We start from the raw sequence: 17,419 nt of genomic DNA on the forward strand, positions 1-17,419 counted from the left end.
CTTCGCTGTGGATGGGTGACTAGGATGAGTAATGTATGTAGTTAGCTGAAAGGAGACACTGAAGTGTGTTGCAAAACCAAGTTTTACTTCAACAAATACATTATCCATTTGAAAACAATCTGTGACATAAACTTGAACATTCTGAGGTCAGATACTCGTGTACACACATTCACATCCAGGACTGCTGCGGGGTGTGGACATACACCAGGTCTGGCTTTGTTTGGTCACAGCCCAGACTTGACTTGGGCTAAAAGGTTACAGGTTCAAGCTGTTTGGTTTAAGTACTGGTTTTTTTGCAGCAGCTTTGGGTACCGCATGGCAGTAGCTCTGGGCATTGTTGAAAAGGACATACAGAAGGAAGGGCTTCAGACACACCAGTTTGGTCAATGACTAAATCTCATGACATAAATACACAAACCTAGTTACTACTGTGTTTACCAGCCATTTCCTTAATATCAGTGCTTTTCAGAGTCGGTGGGGCCCAGGTCCAGTGTTTGCAGGCTGTAGTCTTGGTGGATAAAAGGTCTCTGGACTCTCCTTGGCCTTGACTGTGACCTCCAGCCATTCCTTTTCCTCAGCTGGGGTGGTCAGCTGTGCTGTACCTTTCCTAGGGTGGGTATGGAACTGGGTGCCTCTAGCAGTGGACTGACGTCTCCTTTCTGCAAGAACACAGGCATTATGAACAGAATTCTTAGTCCCTGCTGGTGACAGGTTATGGGATAGACAGCCTTCTGCCCAGCAGCCACAGTTGCCGTGTTTGAGGCCAGCTGGGCTGTGAGGGAAGATGGCCTTTCTTAGTTGCTCAGTGTTCTTGGGCAGCAGCCTGGGGAACAGGAGTACATGGTCCTCTGCAAGAATGTTGAACCTGGAAAAGCTGAAGATGGCCCTGTGCTCTGAGCATAGACCTGCACAGAAGGGACAGCGATGGCCCTCTGGCACAGCAGGCTGCACTGGTCGAGACAGCATCTACTTTCTGCTTAGGAAGGATGGGCATTGACCTCCTGAGTCTGAGGATGTGTGGGCTCTGCAGTGGCAATGCCTTCCTGCCTGAGGGTCAAGCATGGTTCTGAGGTACACCTTTGGCAGACCTCATGGAAAGAACCCAGTTGTTCCCTTAAAAGTCCCACACAACCAAATCCCAAGTCATAATAAATAACATTTTCACTGTTACAATATTGCTTAGGAGAATCAAGAGCCAGCAGTTTTCCTCACGGTCCAGTGTCATGGATAGACAGGTGTTCCCGGCAAGAGGCACAGGTGGTCCTGGCATGGGATGGGCTGAGGTCTGCCAATCCCTTTGGATATGTGACACAGCATGGGGTTTCACAGTGACATGAAAGCTCAAAAACAGGTCTGAGTCAAAAAGAAAGATCAAAACAGACCAGGCGTCTGCCCTTGGCTCAGCCCAGCACCAAGAGCTGCCTGTGCAAGTATGGGGAGTTCTGGAGGAAGCAGTGGCCAGTGGGCATGGACGCTGGGAGGTGCCTCTGGGAAAACGTAATACCCAATATGTATGCTTAGTAAGTCAGAGATGGCAATTCAGGTGTGACATGAGGTGTGACATGCAGAGCTCCAGTGCTGTGGCTGTGAAAGTTGGCAAGGAAGGCAAGGTGAAAGAGGCCAGAACTTGGATTCACCTCCATGTGACGTAGACCACAGGTCCTGGTGTCAGGCCCACCTCAGGCACATGAGAAACGCCACACCCCCACACTGTCCGTGCAGTACTCTAGGAAACCTCTCAAAACATCCTTGGAGGTGTGGTGCACTTTGGAATGAAAGTGACATGCTTTTCCAAGGAAACCCAGAATAAGAGAAGCTGCGTGGGCTGGGAGGGGGCAGGTGGGCGGACTGCTGGCCTCTGCCTGGGCCAAGGGCTGTGCTTCTGCCCAGCAGCCTTCCTGCACGTCCATGCCTGGCCTAGAGCTGCTGGGTGAGCCGTCTGTAGTGAGGTAAGACTTGGTTCTCGGGGAGGTACAAGGCCAGCTCCAAAGCCACGAGCACCGTGAACTCAAACCCAATGAGATCTCGCCTGTTGAATCGGAATCTTTCTTCCAGCTTCTGTGTGGAGGAGAGAGGTTCAACAGGTTAACCCCAGGACTGCATCCCCAACCTGAGCAGTGACTGGGTGTCAGCCACCTACTAGGTACGCTGCTGGCAGACCTCCCTCCAGCGTGGCCTAGCTCCTGGGGCTGGACTGGTCGGGGCCACCACAGCAGGGCCTCCTACTCACATCAATGAGCTGCTTCACTTCGTTCTTGCGGAGGTCACTGCTGATCTTGGCTGCAAGCAGCACACAGGCGCCAGCACACAGCTTGCGGTTCTGCTTGTTGAGCTTGCCCTGCAGCACAAGCTTCTCAAAGTACACGTAGGCCATGGACACAGTGCCTGGCTCCAGGCTGCACTCCTCCGACAGGTTCCGCATCTCCCGCTTCAAACTGGTGGGAGAGAACGTGTCCAAGGGCAGAGGCTCTGATGCTGCTGAGGCAGCCGCCACGGCTTGTGCCACGTGCCCTTGGGGTTATACTGGGGAGCAGGCTGGGACATCTGCCTGGCACTCCTTACCTCCGGATTTTGCTTAATGTCAGTTTGATGTGAGGGAACTTCTCCTTAAAGGTCTCGTTCATGTCCTTCTTGAGGTCTGAGGGCTTCACGTACTCTATCACTGTGGTCTGCAACAGAAGTGAAGCAGGTAGGGCCAGCCCACCTTGGGGTAGCCTGGCACAGCCTGGGTCTGCACACATGAACATGAGGAGCTTCAGAGGGGCACCTGGATCTCCGAGAATGAAATGGCTGAAGAGCCCATCTGTCCTTGGTGGGGAGACTCCAGCTGCCAGTCTCTGAGGGCTGACCCCAGGTGAGCATGGCCAGCCTGGCTCTCTGGCCTGCCCTACACATTGCCTGTCTATGGCCTGGGTCCCTTTCCTGCTGCTGTTGGTGTTCTGAGGTGGGGTAGGTCCCTGTGGGCTGGCTATCTGGGGCTTCTAGGTGCCAGGGTGGCTTGCCCACAGCCCACCCATGTGCCCTGAGGTGGGCAGCTTGCAGGCCACAGGTGGCAGGTGCTCACCATGTATGAGGCAAAGATGAGGACCCGCTTGTGCTTTCCACAGGGCCACTGTGGGTCGTCCAGGAGGTTGGGGTTATATTCCAGGGTATCTCCCACGTCACTCCCTGTAAGTAGAGGCAGCTCCTGACCCACCAGAGTCTGTGTGGAAACTGTCCAGTCCACAGGAGAGGCATCACAGCCAAGTACCTTGGGTCTGAGAGGGTCCCCAGGCCCTAGTTCCCTCCCTGTCCCCAGCCCAGGTTAAAGGGACAGGTGTCCTGTAGGGACATTGAGAGGTCAGGTCCCTTCCTGAAGCAGCCTGGGGCAGGGTGCCTCTTCCCCACCTGGCCTGGGCAGAGCCCAGAGCTGTGTGCAGCCTGGAGCCTCCTCTCCCCCGAGAGGCTCTGCTGCCCTGCTCTGCAGCCTGGCACAGCCATGAGCGCCGGCCTGAGTGTGGCCTAAGGTGTGTTGCCTCCCCTGTGCCGTGGGAAGACAGGCTACTATACCTAGCTCTGTGCCAGCTGGTGCCGACTTGGCAGTGGCAGGTTTATGTCTTGACCCTGGCAGAGCCCGGGGGATGCTCGGCCGAGGCTGGGACAACAGGCCGTGGCTGTCACTCTTGGGTGCGACCAGGGCGTTGGTAGGGTACAGGAACTTTGCATAAGAGACAACCTGGAAAAGCAGTCACACTGGGGTTCAGTCCTGCTTCCCGAGAGCAGAGGTGCAAATGAGTTGTTTTCCACGCTGTAGTGCACCTGAGCTGCCACAGAGAAGGAGCCCAACTCAGAGCCAGGGAGCAGCTGTGGGCACCATGCCACTGGCTCACCCAGAGCTGGTGGTCTCAGGCCACCAGCTTCCCATATTTAGTCTGGATCTGTAGTGATGTGACATCCCCTGCCTCTGCAGACCCTTAGCCTTAGCCTACAGGCCGAGAGGTAGGGCCAGACAGTATGGAGAGTCTGGGCTGCAGAGGGCCAGGGCAGCACATGCCTGGCTGACCCCAGGTCATTTTTCAGGGCTGGCTAGAAGGCATCTGCTGACAGGCATGGTCATTTCCCCAGGGCTGGGTGGCCCACTCCCCACACTCTCCTTCCCATGTCCCTCTGTAGGTACTGGCTACAGGGCTGTTCCTGCCCACCCAGCCCTCACTGTGCTGGCCGTTGGCTGGCCCTGGGGCTCTTGCCTTTCCATCTGCTCCCAGTTCAACACCTTCCAACTCAAACACCATCTCAGAAGAAACGGAAACACCACCAGACGGATGCCTCTGCTTCTGGCTGTCCACCCTCAGGTCACTGCAAAGCACAGAAGGGGAGGGGCTGTGGCCCTGCTACCTGTGGCTGGTGGTGGGTGGGAGCTGGGCCCACAAAGTACTGACAGCTCAGCACACCCGTCCATCTGTACAGTGGTGCTCACGCCCCTCTTGTCAGAAGAAAAGAGCACAGGAATGGCCAGGAGGCATGGCCCCAGGCTTTCATTGTCAGGCCAGCTGAGCCCGGCTCCTGCCCCGGCTCAGACATTATCAAACACCTGGGTGCTGGTGGCAGTGACCCAGCTCAGCACGATCTTCAGCCACCCCTTCACCTGCAGCCACAGCCCTCGGTGCAGCTCAGCCTGGACCCTGAGAACTGGAGCCTCTCCACTGGGGCGCAAGTTTCCCTGTTGCCAACTGTTTTTATGCCAGAGTTACACATCATGCTTCCCCACCCAACAGCCATTTCCTTTTTCCCTGAAGTGTGCTCAGGACACAATTGCCTGGACTAGTCACAAGGAGGCACAACTGTCTGCAAGAGGGACAGGAACCTCACAGGCAACCTACATAAAGAAGCCAGGCATGGTGGCTCACGCCTGCAATCCCAGCAGCTCAGGAGGCTGAGGCAGGAGAATCGTGAGTTCAAAGCCAGCCCAGCAACAGCAAGGTGCTAAGCAACTCAGTGAGACCCTGTCTCTAAATAAAATACAAAATAGGACTGGGGATGTGGCTCAGTGGTCGAGTGCCCCTCAGTTCAGTTTCTGGTACTAAAAACAAAACAAAACAAAACAAAAGACAGGTTGAGCAGAAACCAAGGGTCCTCCCAGAAAATGAGGACCCAAAATGGCCAGAGTTCCTGAGCTCTGGAAGCAGTGGATATGCTGACCCTGGGTCTGCACATCCAGGGCCCAGCTGGCACCTCAGTCTGTGCTGGGGGTTCAGACTTGCCCAGATGAGAGTGCTGGTGAGTGCTCACCTGATCCGCAGGCCTTCTCCATAGGGCAGGACTGAGAAAGCTGCGCACAGGGACCGCTTGGCACAGATGAGCACGATCCTGTGGGGAGGGCAGGGTCAGAGCCGGGCAGTGTCCTTTCCAGGGTTGTGGGCATTTCCAAAGGAAAACTCCATTCTGCCTGAATCCATGTGAGGGGATGGCGCCAGCCGCCCAAGGGGGCTCAGCCCAGGAAGCTGGGGCCTGGGTCAGCAGATCTTGCACCTCAGCACCAGGCCGAGCTCCCCGTTCCCTAGGATGTGCTTAACAGGGCACCCCTCCCTTGGGTGCTGCTGCAGGAGTGTGGGCAGGGCTGCAACAGGCAGGCAGAGGACACCGCCTCAGGGAAGGCCAGGCCTCCTTTGTAAAGGCAGAAGGTCCACTTGAAGCCAGGCATGAGGTCCTGAGCAGAGACAGCTTAATGGCGTTAGAAGTGTCTGCAACATGAGGCTCCAGGGAAGACCGAGCTGCTCCCACAACTTGGGACCCCTGCACTGGGTGCCTCCCAGTGGGGTCCGCAGCTCTGCACTCGGTCTGCCTGGAGCTGCCCTGTGCGCTGTGTCCTGGGACATCTCCCCCATGGCTATGGTGCCTCAGGAGGGCTGCAAAGGTGGCCTCCGGGGGAAGGGGAGCTCTTTGGGACCCTCTGGGTCAGGGCAGGCGGTACACATCCTCCTGGGGACCAGCCTGGTACTCTTTGGGCAGTTCAGCCCCCCATGTGCTTCCAAATATGAGCAGCCCCGCCTCGGGACACATCTCAGCGCCGAGCCTCTTTCTGCATTTCTAGTGTTCCCGTCAATGCTTTTCCTGAAGGCGTGAGTCGGCCTGGAGGCTCTTCCCCAGGGATTGTGCAGTGGGCTCTCTGGGCAGGAGGGACACCTGCTTGTGCTCTGTGGGTACAGGGGAAGGTGTCTGCTTCTAAATGGTCATGGGATGGGTTGTGGGCACAGGGACAGGAGCCTGGTCTCCTGCAGCTGGCCTCCAGGGACCATAGGCTAGACCTGGCTGCCCTGGCCTGGGCCCTGGAGCCGTCACCTGCTGTTCCTGGTGTCATACTGCCTCATGTTCTTGATGAAGTGGGTCTTCTTCAGCCCTTTGTGTCTTGGTGATCCAGATGCGTGTTTGGTCCTGCAGGTAAACAAACAGGTCACTCCTGTCCTCTTGGAACCCTGTCTATCCCAGGGGTTGGTAGGATGCCTACCTCTGAACCGAGGCACATCCCACTGCATCTTCCAGAAACTCAAGGGAGCAGCGCTGAGACGTGACTCGCCGCCTGCGAAGAAGACAGTGCAGCCTCAGTACCCACCACAGGCTTCAGGGCCACCTGGACAGCTGTGCTACCTAGGCAGAGCTGGTGCCGCAGCTGTGCAGGGCAGAGCCGCTGTGGGGTGAGGAGAGGCCAGGCCACACACCTCTGGGCTAAGAGGCTTTGAGGGCCTGAGAGGAGGAGGAGGGAGCAGTCCTTGGGTTCCTTGCCAGGGAGGAGTGGCCCTGCTGGGCAGGCTCTGTAAACAGAACAAGTCACACTGAGCTTCCGGGCCCTGGAGGGTGCTAAGTGCTCCACCTGTGGGGGCCACCTGGGGCTGAGGGAGCCTGCCCCTCCTCACTGCAGGGCAGGCCCCACACTGTGGCCCAGCCCAGAGGCACCACCAGGCACAACACAGCCCTCTCACAGACAGCTGCTCCCGCAGGAGCACCCCCACCTGGCTCAGGCCTCACAGGGCTAGTCCTGGGTTTGGAACATTCTTTTCCAGCTCGGCTGGCGGCCCCGTACTGCTGGACTTTAGGGTTTAGCTGTACGTTGGCCCTCAGCACTGCTGGACCGTGCTGTCCTGTGGGCACAGGACGTCTGGTGGCAACATCAGTAATGGATCTCCCTGCCTCCTCTACAGGAGCAGCAGTCCCAGGGGATGTGGCAGGGGCCATGTACTCACTGCTGGCCCCCAGTGCCTATGCCCAGAAGCCAGGATGCAGAGGCAGAGTTTGAGTGGCACACGAGAGGGCTCTGAGAAGGTGGCCTCCCTGCACCAGGTGCTGGGAACGGGGCTTCACAAGCTGGAGATCTCAGAAACCCTGCATGCTCATAATTTTGCACCAAGACTGTCAAGGTCATCAGTGACCTCCTGGTCCTCACAGGGGAGAATGTTTGGACCTCACAGGAAGATGGGGGCTCTCAGCAAAGCTACCAACGCAGCTCCCAGAGGCCAAGCAGCACATGGAAAGGACCTCATGGAAGGCAGGTGGGTCTGCCCCAGGGCAGTCTGAGCCAGGGCCCCACTGAGAGGACAAAGACATCCGGGGTCAGTGCTGAGGCTGCACCAAGTTGGGCACCACCCCTCCCAAAGTTCTCTGTCATAGCTCTCAAGCACTAGGCTTACTACGTGAGGGGCTTTACTTTTAGCTTTATTCTTCCTTTTTTTTTTTGGGGGGTGTGGGGGATGAACCAGGGCTTTGTACATTCGAGGCAAGTACTCTACCAACTGAGCTATATCCCCAGCTCTATTCTTTCATTTTTAAACAAGTGGTGCATATATTTTAAAAGAAAAACCTAGAAAATATAGAGAAGCAAACATTTAAAAACCTTTCACCCAATCACTCATAATCCTCCTCCCAAGGCCAATGTGCTACTGTCCTGACACGGGGTCACTGCAATTCTCAGGGTCATGCTGTGACCGTGCTGCAGCCACCTCCCTGTGTAGACTGCACACCTGGTGTCAGGTGCACTCCCAGTGTGGGCTGGGCTTGTCCCACTTTGAGAGAGCCCTGGACTGGCAACCCTGTGTCCCGGGGCATTGGGCCCACTGAGTACCACTACGCACGCGCCAGCCCTCAGCACTCCTGCCTGACGACTCCCCAAGGAGGCCCCTAGAGGAACTGCTGTCCCAGGACGGCTCCTTGAGCCAGAGATTCTAGGCTCTGCCCAAGGGGAAAGCTAAGCCCCTAAACAGAATCTGAAGACCCATACATGAGCCACACCCTCCTGCCTGGACTCCAGGACCCCCAGAAATTTTCCATAAGTGAAGGGCTGAGCCGCATACTTGTTCCTGCCAGGACATGGCACCTGCTGTCCCCCAGGTGCGCAGGACCACGCTGGAGGTCTTCCTGACGTAGGCACAGGAACGCAAAGAGATCAAATGGCTCTCAGGCGCATGCAGCAGAGAGCAAAGCTGGGACTTGAACCCAGGTCTATTTGAGACTGCAAAGCTTTGCTCCTGTCCTTGTCCCAGGAGCCATGGCGAACATGCTGGGCACCCAATGTTTCTGGAGTGCGGTTTATGGTTCACACCACACAGCATTATAAGGAGAAGCATACCAGTCAAGATGATGACAAGAGTGAGTGCTGCAGGTGACGGTGCTGATGGTGACAATGGTACTGGTGGTGATGGTGTTGTTAATGATGGTCTGGTGTTGACTGAATTGGTGGCGGTGACGTATTGGTGATGGTATTGGTGACTGTGGTGTTGTTGGTGATGACAGTACTGGCAGTGAGGTGACAGAATGCCATTAAGGCTTGCTCAGTGCTGGACGCTGACCTGCTGTGCCTGTGCCTGAGGAGCTACAGAGCATCACGTCTTTCTCCAGGGTCTGGGGCCAGCTGGGGCAGAGGGCTTACTGAGCTAGAAGGCCTGCAGGGCTGCTTTGTCAGCTCCTGTAGCACCTGCTGCCTCTGTAGCCTGGGGCTGCCCACGTCCATCTCCCCAGAGGGCACTGATGGGGAGCTCCTGTGCAGGACCAAAGACTTCACACTGACACGGGCACTCCTGCACGCGTGCAGGAGACACGTGACCCAGCCTGTCTGCCCTCTGACCTAAGCCAGAGTGGAGACTCGAGAGGCAAGTCTCTGACTGGATGAGGGTCCACGCAGACCTCAAGCCAGCTGCAAGGGTACAGAGGTGCTGCTAGGCGAAAAGTGCATGGGAACAAGAGAACAAACCTCTGGTCACAAAAGGAACAACTGGTTTGACATGCGAGACACGAGCTGCAGAAAGGCGAGAGCCCTGCATGGTGTCTGTACTGTTGTGCAGGCTGCAGCCCTGTGGCCTTCAGTGACAGCACCCAGAGCCGAGCAGGAGAAACGGACCCTAATATGCTCTGGGGTGTTGGGGGCTGAGCTGTGTTCCCCTCAACTACAGAGTATGACTGCATTTAGAAACAGGGTTTCTAAGGAGATGATGAGGGTAACCAGTCACTAGAGCGAGCCCTGATCCAACCTGAAGGATGTCCTTATAAGAAAAGACCAGGGCCGGGCACGGCAGTGGCATGCAGACTGGCATGCCTGTGATCCCAGGGGCTCGGGCGGCAGAGGCAGGAGGATCACAAGTTCAAAGCCAGCTTCAGCAATTTAGGGAGGTGCTCAGTAACTCAGTGAGACTCTGTCTCTAAATAAAATATAAAATAGGACTGGGGATGTGGCTCAGTGGTCGAGTGCCTGGTACCAAAAAATAAAAAAAACAATCAGGACACAACATAACAAGAGGGATGAGAGGCCACAGGCTGGAGAGGAGGCCCCAAGAAATACCAACCCTGCCCACACCATGGTCTTGGCCTCAAGAGTCCAGAATGAGAGGAACGGATGTTTGTCTGTTGTTCAAGCCACCAGGTGGAGGCGCTGTCATAGCAGCCCAGCTGACTAACCCAGCTGGCAGGAAGCCACATGGTGGAGTTGGGCCTGAGATGGTCTGTGAGCTCACCTCGCCTCAGCCCACCGTCTGCACAAGATTCAGAACAGCTGGGCACCTACTGTGCATCACGGCTGTGTGTTAAGACATGACAGGGTCCACCTATCCACTGACTGCTGACCCAGAGTGGCTGATGTGCTCTGTAGCCTGTGCTGTATGGCCTGGGGCTGCCTGCAGGACTGCTGGGTGTGCACTTCCCAGCAGGGTGGGCCTGTGTCCACCTGTCAGCAGGAGCTGTTCCCTAAGCGTGAGCCAAGGCCAAGTCCTGGGGAAGGGAGAGGGAGTTCATGGGAGCTGCAGCCTTCGGGTGCCGGGCCGGCACCTTCCTCGCAGCATCTCCCAGCAGGACCCCTGACCTGAGCGAGGTCTGGCATGCTCAGGCCACCTTCTGACTCTGGCAGAGCCATCCTGGAGTGCAGGCCCACACCACACCCTCACCACATAGGCGCTGGCGCTAGGGACAGAGCCACCACTTCATACCAACACTTGTGAGGCCAGGACATTAGTCACATCATGTGGCAGTGGCATGCAGGCTGGCACAAGGTCACACAGCAGAGTGTCCAGGTCCTGGTGGGCCCCTGCTGTCACCCTGACCCACATGCACAGGCTTCCTTTCTCACTGTGTAGTGACGTGGGCCTCCTAGATGACAAAGGCTGCCAGAAGTCAAAGCAGGACTGAGAACGGAGGCAGACCCAGGGAGTGCAGGGAGCCGCTCACTGGCCACCGCAAGAGAGGTCTGTGCATCCGCCTGCTCTGGCTCGTGGCGGGCAGGGTGCCAGCCTGGCCAGGGCCCTAGACACCTGGCCTGGGAAGCCTGTCCAGGAAAGGCTGGGCCTTCCAGGATGGCAGAGGGGAAGAGGGGCCCAGAGGCCTCTTCAGACAGTGGAGCCCAGCTGCAGGCCAAACCATGTCTGGCAGACACCCAGCAGACACCCAGGAGGCATGGGATGCCCTCTGAGCACTGCCCGATGGTGAGTGTCATGCTGGGTGAGGGGCTGGGCCTGCCCTGAGGAGGTGCCTAGCTGATTGCTGGATGCACAGGCCTGGAGCTGGGGAGCAGCCGGCTGAGGTGAAACGTGAGGGCCATTCCTGTGTGGCTTCCTCAGGCTCATTCTCTTAGGGAATTACCCAGTGATGCCCAGGTGACTGCAGTGCGCCTGGGATCTCATTTGCAGGCCTGCGGAAGTGGCAGCGGAAGCCAGGGCCCCTGGTGGCCTGCAGAGGAGCCGTAGGCAGACGCTGACCTCTGCTGCCTGGCTGGCTCCTCCTGCCGCTTTCTGGACACTCCAGGGATTCTCTGGGCAGCCTGTCAAGCCTTCCCAGCTGCCCCCAGACCCTCCCTCTGTGACTTTCCACAGCACTCATGTGTGAACCCGGTCCTCACACCTCTGCTGGGCAGGCAGCGTGCTCACTCTCAGCTTACACGTGGGCACACAGGCACAGAGCCCGGCAGCAACTGGCCTGAGGTAACACAGCCAGTAAGAGGGGAAGCAGGGCCCAGCCCCTCCGGCAGACCCACATCCAGGGGACAGGGCAGGACTGCTTGCCCCAGAGCAGCCTGAACTGGACTGGCCCCACTGGGAGCAGCGCACACCAGTCAGCAGAAGGGCAGGTGGACATGGACGGACACACACACACACACACGGGCCATCCAGTTGCAGTGAGCAAAGACACGACTGGGGCAGAAAGAGCCACGTCACATGGTATCACACACCAGAGAGTCGGTGAGGGGATGGCCAAGGAGGGCCCCAGGAAATCTTCTGGGGGTTGTTCTCTGGAGCGAATAGTGGCCATGAGGGGCCCCTGCCCAGATGACGAAACTGCAATCACATGCCACACGGTCACCCTGCCATGCCCATCTGTCGACATCTCAACTTAAAAAATGCTAAATACGCACAAACAAACCGACAAGAGTATTTGGGGTTTTCTGCCACCTTGGCCACCAAGCGTACCTCCTGCCTCTGACGTCTTGGTGAGTCCAAAGCCTGCTGCGCCCACTCGCCCCGTTGGGCTCAGCTCCACTAGTTACAGGAACGAGTCTGGGGTCTGCTGGCACTCCCTGCCTGTGGCAGCCACCAGCCTGGAGTCGGGGGTTGAGGTGAGAGGGAGGCTGCCAAGGCCAAGAGGGCAGGGTGTGCCCACCCATTTAGCAGACCTCCCGACCCCACCCCTGAATGTCCCCAGAATAAGGGGTGGCCAACCCCTGGTACCAACACACTTCCCCAAGGTGCTGAGCAGAGAAACCACTGCTCCTTAACTGCTGCTCTTCCTTGCTGTGGCTAGAGATGCCCAGGAGAGGCCAAGGCAGGGCCACCTCTCTGAGAAGGAGGACTGTGTCTCCGTTAGGAACCAGGGGAGTGGAGGGTTGCTCAGTGTGGGCTGGACTCAGCTTGGGATGGCACATGAAGGGGCTGCAGATGTGCTTCAGTGAGCATGGGTGCCCTCCAGAGGCCATGCGCTTCACCCTGCACTGTCACCAACACCAGAGGCATGTGACCACCTGGCCAGGGACTCACACTGCCTGGCCTGCCTACCACTGTTTCCTGGCCCGAGAAGTGGGCCTAGCACATCAGAGCCCCCTGCACACATCTGTCGAATGGGTGGGTGGTCTGGGTGCCTGTCCCACTGAGCCCCAGGCATAGCAGAAGCTCCAATTCCAGAGCTCCCAGCAGAGGCCTGGAGCACCACAGCCTCCATCAAAGGCCTGCAGTGGGGCAGGAGGACCAGGCCCCTGGGCTGCAGCCTCAGCTGCCCCTCCAGCTGGGCTCCAGCTGGGCAGAAGAAACCCCAGTCAGCTGTGAACCAACTGCAGGCACTGACTGCCAGATGCTCCCAGCTGGCCCTGGCCTGCGGCAGCCTGCAGAGGCCACCAGGCCTCTCCCCAGAGGGGACCTGCTCCTGGAGCACAGCTGCCTCTGGCTCAAGGCTGCACCCAGCCACATCTGGCTGCAATTTTCAGAAGGCCATTTGCCTGTGGGGACACCCTTCATCCATCATTTGTGAGGGGCAGTAACCAGGGCTGTTTTGGTTGAACTTAGTCCTCCAGAAAGATATGCTGAAGCTCAAGGCCTCGTACCTTAGCTGTGATCAAGTTAAGATGAGGACAACTGGTCCTGGGGAGGGGAGGAGGCGGGAAGAGGACACCCAGGGAGAGGCAGCTCGGAGCTGAAGAGGCAGGAAGGACGCTCGGGGGCCCAGAGAGATTCCAGCTCTGCCCAGCCCTGGAGGCTGGAGCAGGAGGCCACTGCTACTGTGGGAAGCTGTGGTCGGTGGGCCTTTGCCATGTCCAGGGGACCCACGCAGGCCTTTCAAAGGATCTGGACAGAAGCGTGGGGTGAGGTGGCTGCCAGGCAGGGCCCCTGAACAGTTGCTTCTACCCCGTGAGGGAGCCCAGGGGTGCAGCTTGCTCTCGGGCATGGAGCAGTCGAATTGCCCAAACCGAGAATAAACAGTGTTAGGAGTTCTGTGAGGAAAACAAAGGTTCTGGTGAGTCCCTGGCGTAGCAGGCGCTGCTGAGGGCCAAGTGTAAACGCAAACTCCTGGAAGACTGAGACACAGAGGTATCCTGGCAGCCTTGCTGTAGCGGGAGGCCCTGCTTGCCTTGCCCTGACTGCTGTCCTGTACCTTGCTGAGCCCTTGGAATCATCTACCTCAGGGAGGTGGTGTTTCATGTGAACCTATCTCACAGAGGAGGAGACTGAGGCTCAGAGAGGCCCCTTTAGCTGTTGGAGATCACAGAGCTACTGAAGGGTGAAGACAGAATTTGAGTCTGGGTCCCCAGAGCTGGGTCCGATGCCACCCTCACAACACGAACTTTAGGGCTGCCTCCAGGACTTCAGTGGGTCCTGGAGCTCTAAACCAGCGGCCAGTGGCTTCCTTAGCCAGGTTGGCCACAGCTCCCTTCCCTAGCAACAGGCCTGGGAGTAAAGGAGGGCAGATGGTCCTCTTCCTAGGGGCCACTGCTCATCAGGGGAAGGGCTGTAAACTCAGCAGCAGAGCACAAGGAGGGGAGACTCTGCCACAGTGGGCCCAGCAGTGTGCAGGAAGGACATCCCAGTGGAGACTTGAAGGCAGGCTGAGGAGGGAGGGACGGTTTGCTGGAGGGCCTGGCCAAGACCAGAGGCATCCCTCCACAGCACATCTGGCCTGCTGGGGGGAAGTGGCCACTCTCCAGAAGCCTCAGGGAGGTGAACCTCCACCTGAACGGCTGGAGAATGAGGAGGGGCAGCTCTTGGAGTGACCGCACTCTGGTGTTGGCGTCCCACCTGCTCCCTGGACTGGCCCATGGGCTGCTAGTGTGTTCACAGGGTGTGTGAACTCTAGGCTGAAGGGGACCCAAGGCTCCCAGTGCAGGTGTGCCCATGGCCAGAGCGGGGAAGGAGCTCTGTGCCAACCCCAGAGATGGGCCTGGCTGCAGGGGGCTGCCTTCCCTGGGGCCCTCACAGGGCCTCCTGCTGGTCTGCAGAGTCACTGGGCATGCCATGTGCATGTGCTTAGCTATCACAATCAGGGCAAGTCCATCTGCTGCCCCAGCTGGTCCCTCTAACTGTCCCCTGGCAGTGGCCAGGCTCACCTTGGGTGAAGGTCTGGTGGAAAGGCTCTAGCCCTCGGAATGGCCACAGTGGGGGTGCCTCAGCGAGCACAGGCTCATCCTCTGGCCTCCTGAACATGCTGGGTGTGAGGCTGGGAGCCTGGGAACAATGCTAGGTTCTGGACTCAACCTCCTCAGCCAAACACCTCCGAGGAACACCATCACAAGGCCTGCCCAGGGGCCTGCCCAGTGACCTCCAAGTGTGAAGAGCTGCCTCTGCCCTGAGTCCACCCATGCCAACCCTGACCAGGGGCTCCCTGCACAGTTCAGGGACTTCCTGGCGGGGGTGCCCAGCAGGGGCTCTGTCCTGCAGTCAGTGAAGGACCAAGAAGCAGTCTTTCAGAAGGGACCAGAGGTAGCCAGGCCTGACTCCTGTAGTCACTCCTCAGAGTGAGAGCTGTAGGGTTCAGAAGGGGCCAGGGAGACAGGGTCACCTGGGGGGCAGAATTCTCTGAAAGAACACAGGGTATCAGGCAACCAGGGCCATCTGGGCAGGGGTCAGAGCCTAGAGGAGCAGAGTTCAGGGGCAGGGGCTGTTCTGGGTTGTTCCCCAAATGGAGTCAGGGCAGGGAGTAAGTGCAGGCCCAGGGGTGCTGAACTAAGAGGCAATGGGGTATGCGGTTGCAGAGTCCAGCAGCCATGGACAGAGGAAGGGAGGTCTGGATGGGTGCAGAAGGCTCTGAGAATGGATGAACAAGTGTGGGGAAGACCCCAGCATGTGGGCGGCAGTCATAAGATGGACACGTGGCCGGGCATAAAATGGATGTTTGGGGTCCCTATGTCCAGAGCACTGATAAAGTGGACTGGGGAAGGGGTGTGTCCAGAGCTGACAAGGCTCTGGGTCTGGAGGCTGATAAAGACTGAAGGAATCCTGAGGCCCATGTTCTGGGTACTCCCCAAGGTAGAGAAGAACCCGTATCCAGGGGCTGAGAGCATTAAGAGCATTCTAACCCCATATGTGGGAGTTGACAAAATCTGAGGAAACCCTGGACAGAGCCCTCGGTCACCCAAACTCTGTCCCTTGAATTGGTCTGACAGCCCAGATCACTGCAACCCCTGTGGCCGGGCTGTTGGACCCAGGTCACCCCAACCTTGACTACTGCATTTTGGATCTGACTGTGCCTGATCATTCCACCCCTGAGTCATATGCTGCTGGGACCCAGGCCATCCTGACTTCTGTGTCCTGGGTTTACTAGCCCCCAGGTCACCCTGACCCCTGTATCCTGAGCTGTTGGGCCCCAGATCACCCTGACACCTGTGTCCTGGGCTTGATGGACTCCCAGTTCACCATGATACTGCGACCTGGGCTGATGGGGTTCAGATCACTCTAACGCCTGTGTCCTGGACTGATGGTCCCGGCTACCCTGGCCCCTGCATCCTGGGTTGATGGCCCTGGCCACCTTGATGGGGTCCAGGTCACACCAAGCCCTGCATCCTGCGCTGATGGGGCTCGGGTCACCCTCACCCCGAGCGACAGTCTAGGCCCCCCTGGCCCAACGTCCTGGGCTGATGGCTCTGACCACCCCACTCACCTCTGGCGCTGCCCGTCCAGGGCGAGGCCGGCGGGCGCCGTCGTGGGGCTGAGCAGGCCCTGGGGCGCAGGCCGGGCGGGCAGCCCTGGGAGGCCGGCAGGCGGCGCGGGCGGCGGCGCCGGCGGCTCGCGGGCCTCGGCGGGCGGCGGCGGCGGCGGGGGCGGCGGCTTCTCGCCTCCGGGGCCCAGGCTCGGGGGCCTTCCGTCCAGGGAGATGTTGTTGAGGAAGAAGAGCGCGGCCTGGCGGCGCCGCGAGTCCCCACGTCTCCGCGGCGCGGGCGGCGGGTTGCGGGTGGCGGGCGCGGGCCTGGCGGGGCCGGGGGCCGGGCCCGGGGCTCCTCCCGCCGCGGCCGCGGCCATGCTCGAGTGCGCGCCGCCGCGCGCCGCGGCGCGCCCACTTGCAAATGTTTCGCCGTTGCGCCCGCCCATTGGTCGCGGCGCGCCCACATGCAAATAACTCGCCATTGCGCTCGCCTATTGGCTAGAGTGGCGTCGTGGGCGGGCGCCACGCCGCCGCGCTCCCGGGCGTTAGAGCTAATTTGGGCGCGTGGCCGGGGAGCTGGGAGCCGCGCGCAGGGGCCGCGCGTTGGGCGGCCTGAGGTGCTCCGGGTTCGAGACCTTGCCTCGCCGGCCGTGACCCCTGGCAGGGCCGGCGTGCGGCTCGGTTTTCAGAAAGCGCGCTTCGTAGGTGCAGATCCGGGGCGTGGACCACACCCGGGTGCACTTCCCCTTCTAGGTTGTGTGCTTCCTCTAGGGTCTCCCGCCCCGAAAGCGCTCCAGGGAGGGCCAGTGGTGCCACCTGGCTTCCTCGCTGACTGAAGATGAGACGGAGGGTCTGTAGGCAGCAGACACCTGTCCAGGTGGCCAGGTCCGACAGTGCAGGGCAAAGCGGCCGTGAGCCAAGGCTGTGCCCTGGCCTCCATTTCCCTCCCGCCCCTGGACCCGACTTCCCGCGGGTTTGCCTCTTGGGTCGGGAGGCTAGCCCACATCATCTGTGTCAGGGCCTGGCTGTTCAGGGGACTGCCACCTCCCTGCCCTGTCGGGCTCATCTCCACAGTAGGACGAGCCTGGCTCAGAGAGGGGACACAGGTGCAGGAAGTCCAGCAAGTGTTCTTTGTGTAGTCACTCAGCACCTGTCACCTGTCTCAGGCCCCTGTGCCAGGTGGGTGGGGTGGGTGGGGTCGCAGAGGCAGCCTGGGCGAGGTGGAGAGCGGGTGAAGACTGCCTCCTCACCCAGTTCTGCTGTCCAGGCCCCATCCCTGCCATCACCCGGGCGCTCTCCCTGGGTCTACCCTCACTTGCCAGGGCAGGCAGGCTCTCTGTGTCCAGTCCTC

General features: G+C 59.0%; 1 protein-coding gene across 2 annotated transcripts; it reads right to left on the reverse strand.

Moving 5' to 3' along the window:
• Positions 1 to 64: 64 nt before the first annotated feature.
• Cables2 (Cdk5 and Abl enzyme substrate 2) lies at positions 65 to 16,448 on the reverse strand. Of its 2 annotated transcripts, XM_046433573.2 has the most exons (11): positions 16,087 to 16,445; positions 6,696 to 6,788; positions 6,485 to 6,556; positions 6,319 to 6,411; positions 5,269 to 5,346; positions 4,227 to 4,335; positions 3,550 to 3,715; positions 3,065 to 3,168; positions 2,563 to 2,669; positions 2,231 to 2,435; positions 65 to 2,058 (listed from the first exon to the last, which is right to left on the reverse strand). In XM_046433573.2, the coding sequence occupies exons 1-11, from the start codon at positions 16,443 to 16,445 to the stop codon at positions 1,918 to 1,920; spliced, it is 1,527 nt and encodes a 508-aa protein (XP_046289529.2). In that variant the 3' UTR covers positions 65 to 1,917. The 2 variants fall into 2 exon arrangements, with proteins under 2 accessions (XP_046289529.2, XP_046289528.1); XM_046433572.1 differs by lacking the exon at positions 6,696 to 6,788 and having other exon boundaries at positions 16,087 to 16,448.
• Positions 16,449 to 17,419: the final 971 nt, after the last annotated feature.

Source organism: Marmota monax, unplaced genomic scaffold (genome assembly GCF_021218885.2).
Source record: "Marmota monax isolate L192 unplaced genomic scaffold, Marmota_monax_Labrador192_F-V1.1 WCK01_AAM20220418_F8-fsc00014, whole genome shotgun sequence".
In the NCBI taxonomy this organism is placed as follows: domain Eukaryota; kingdom Metazoa; phylum Chordata; class Mammalia; order Rodentia; family Sciuridae; genus Marmota; species Marmota monax.

Coding starts and splice junctions, on each gene's coding strand:
- Cables2 (XM_046433573.2), bottom strand. CDS start 16,445: ATGGCCGCGGCCGCGGCGGGAGGAGCCCCGGGCCCGGCCCCCGGCCCC. Junction 2,670..3,064: donor TCATCTTTGCCTCATACATG/GTGAGCACCTGC, acceptor CTTCTGTTGCAG/ACCACAGTGATAGAGTACGT. Junction 2,059..2,230: donor AAGTGAAGCAGCTCATTGAT/GTGAGTAGGAGG, acceptor TCCTCCACACAG/AAGCTGGAAGAAAGATTCCG.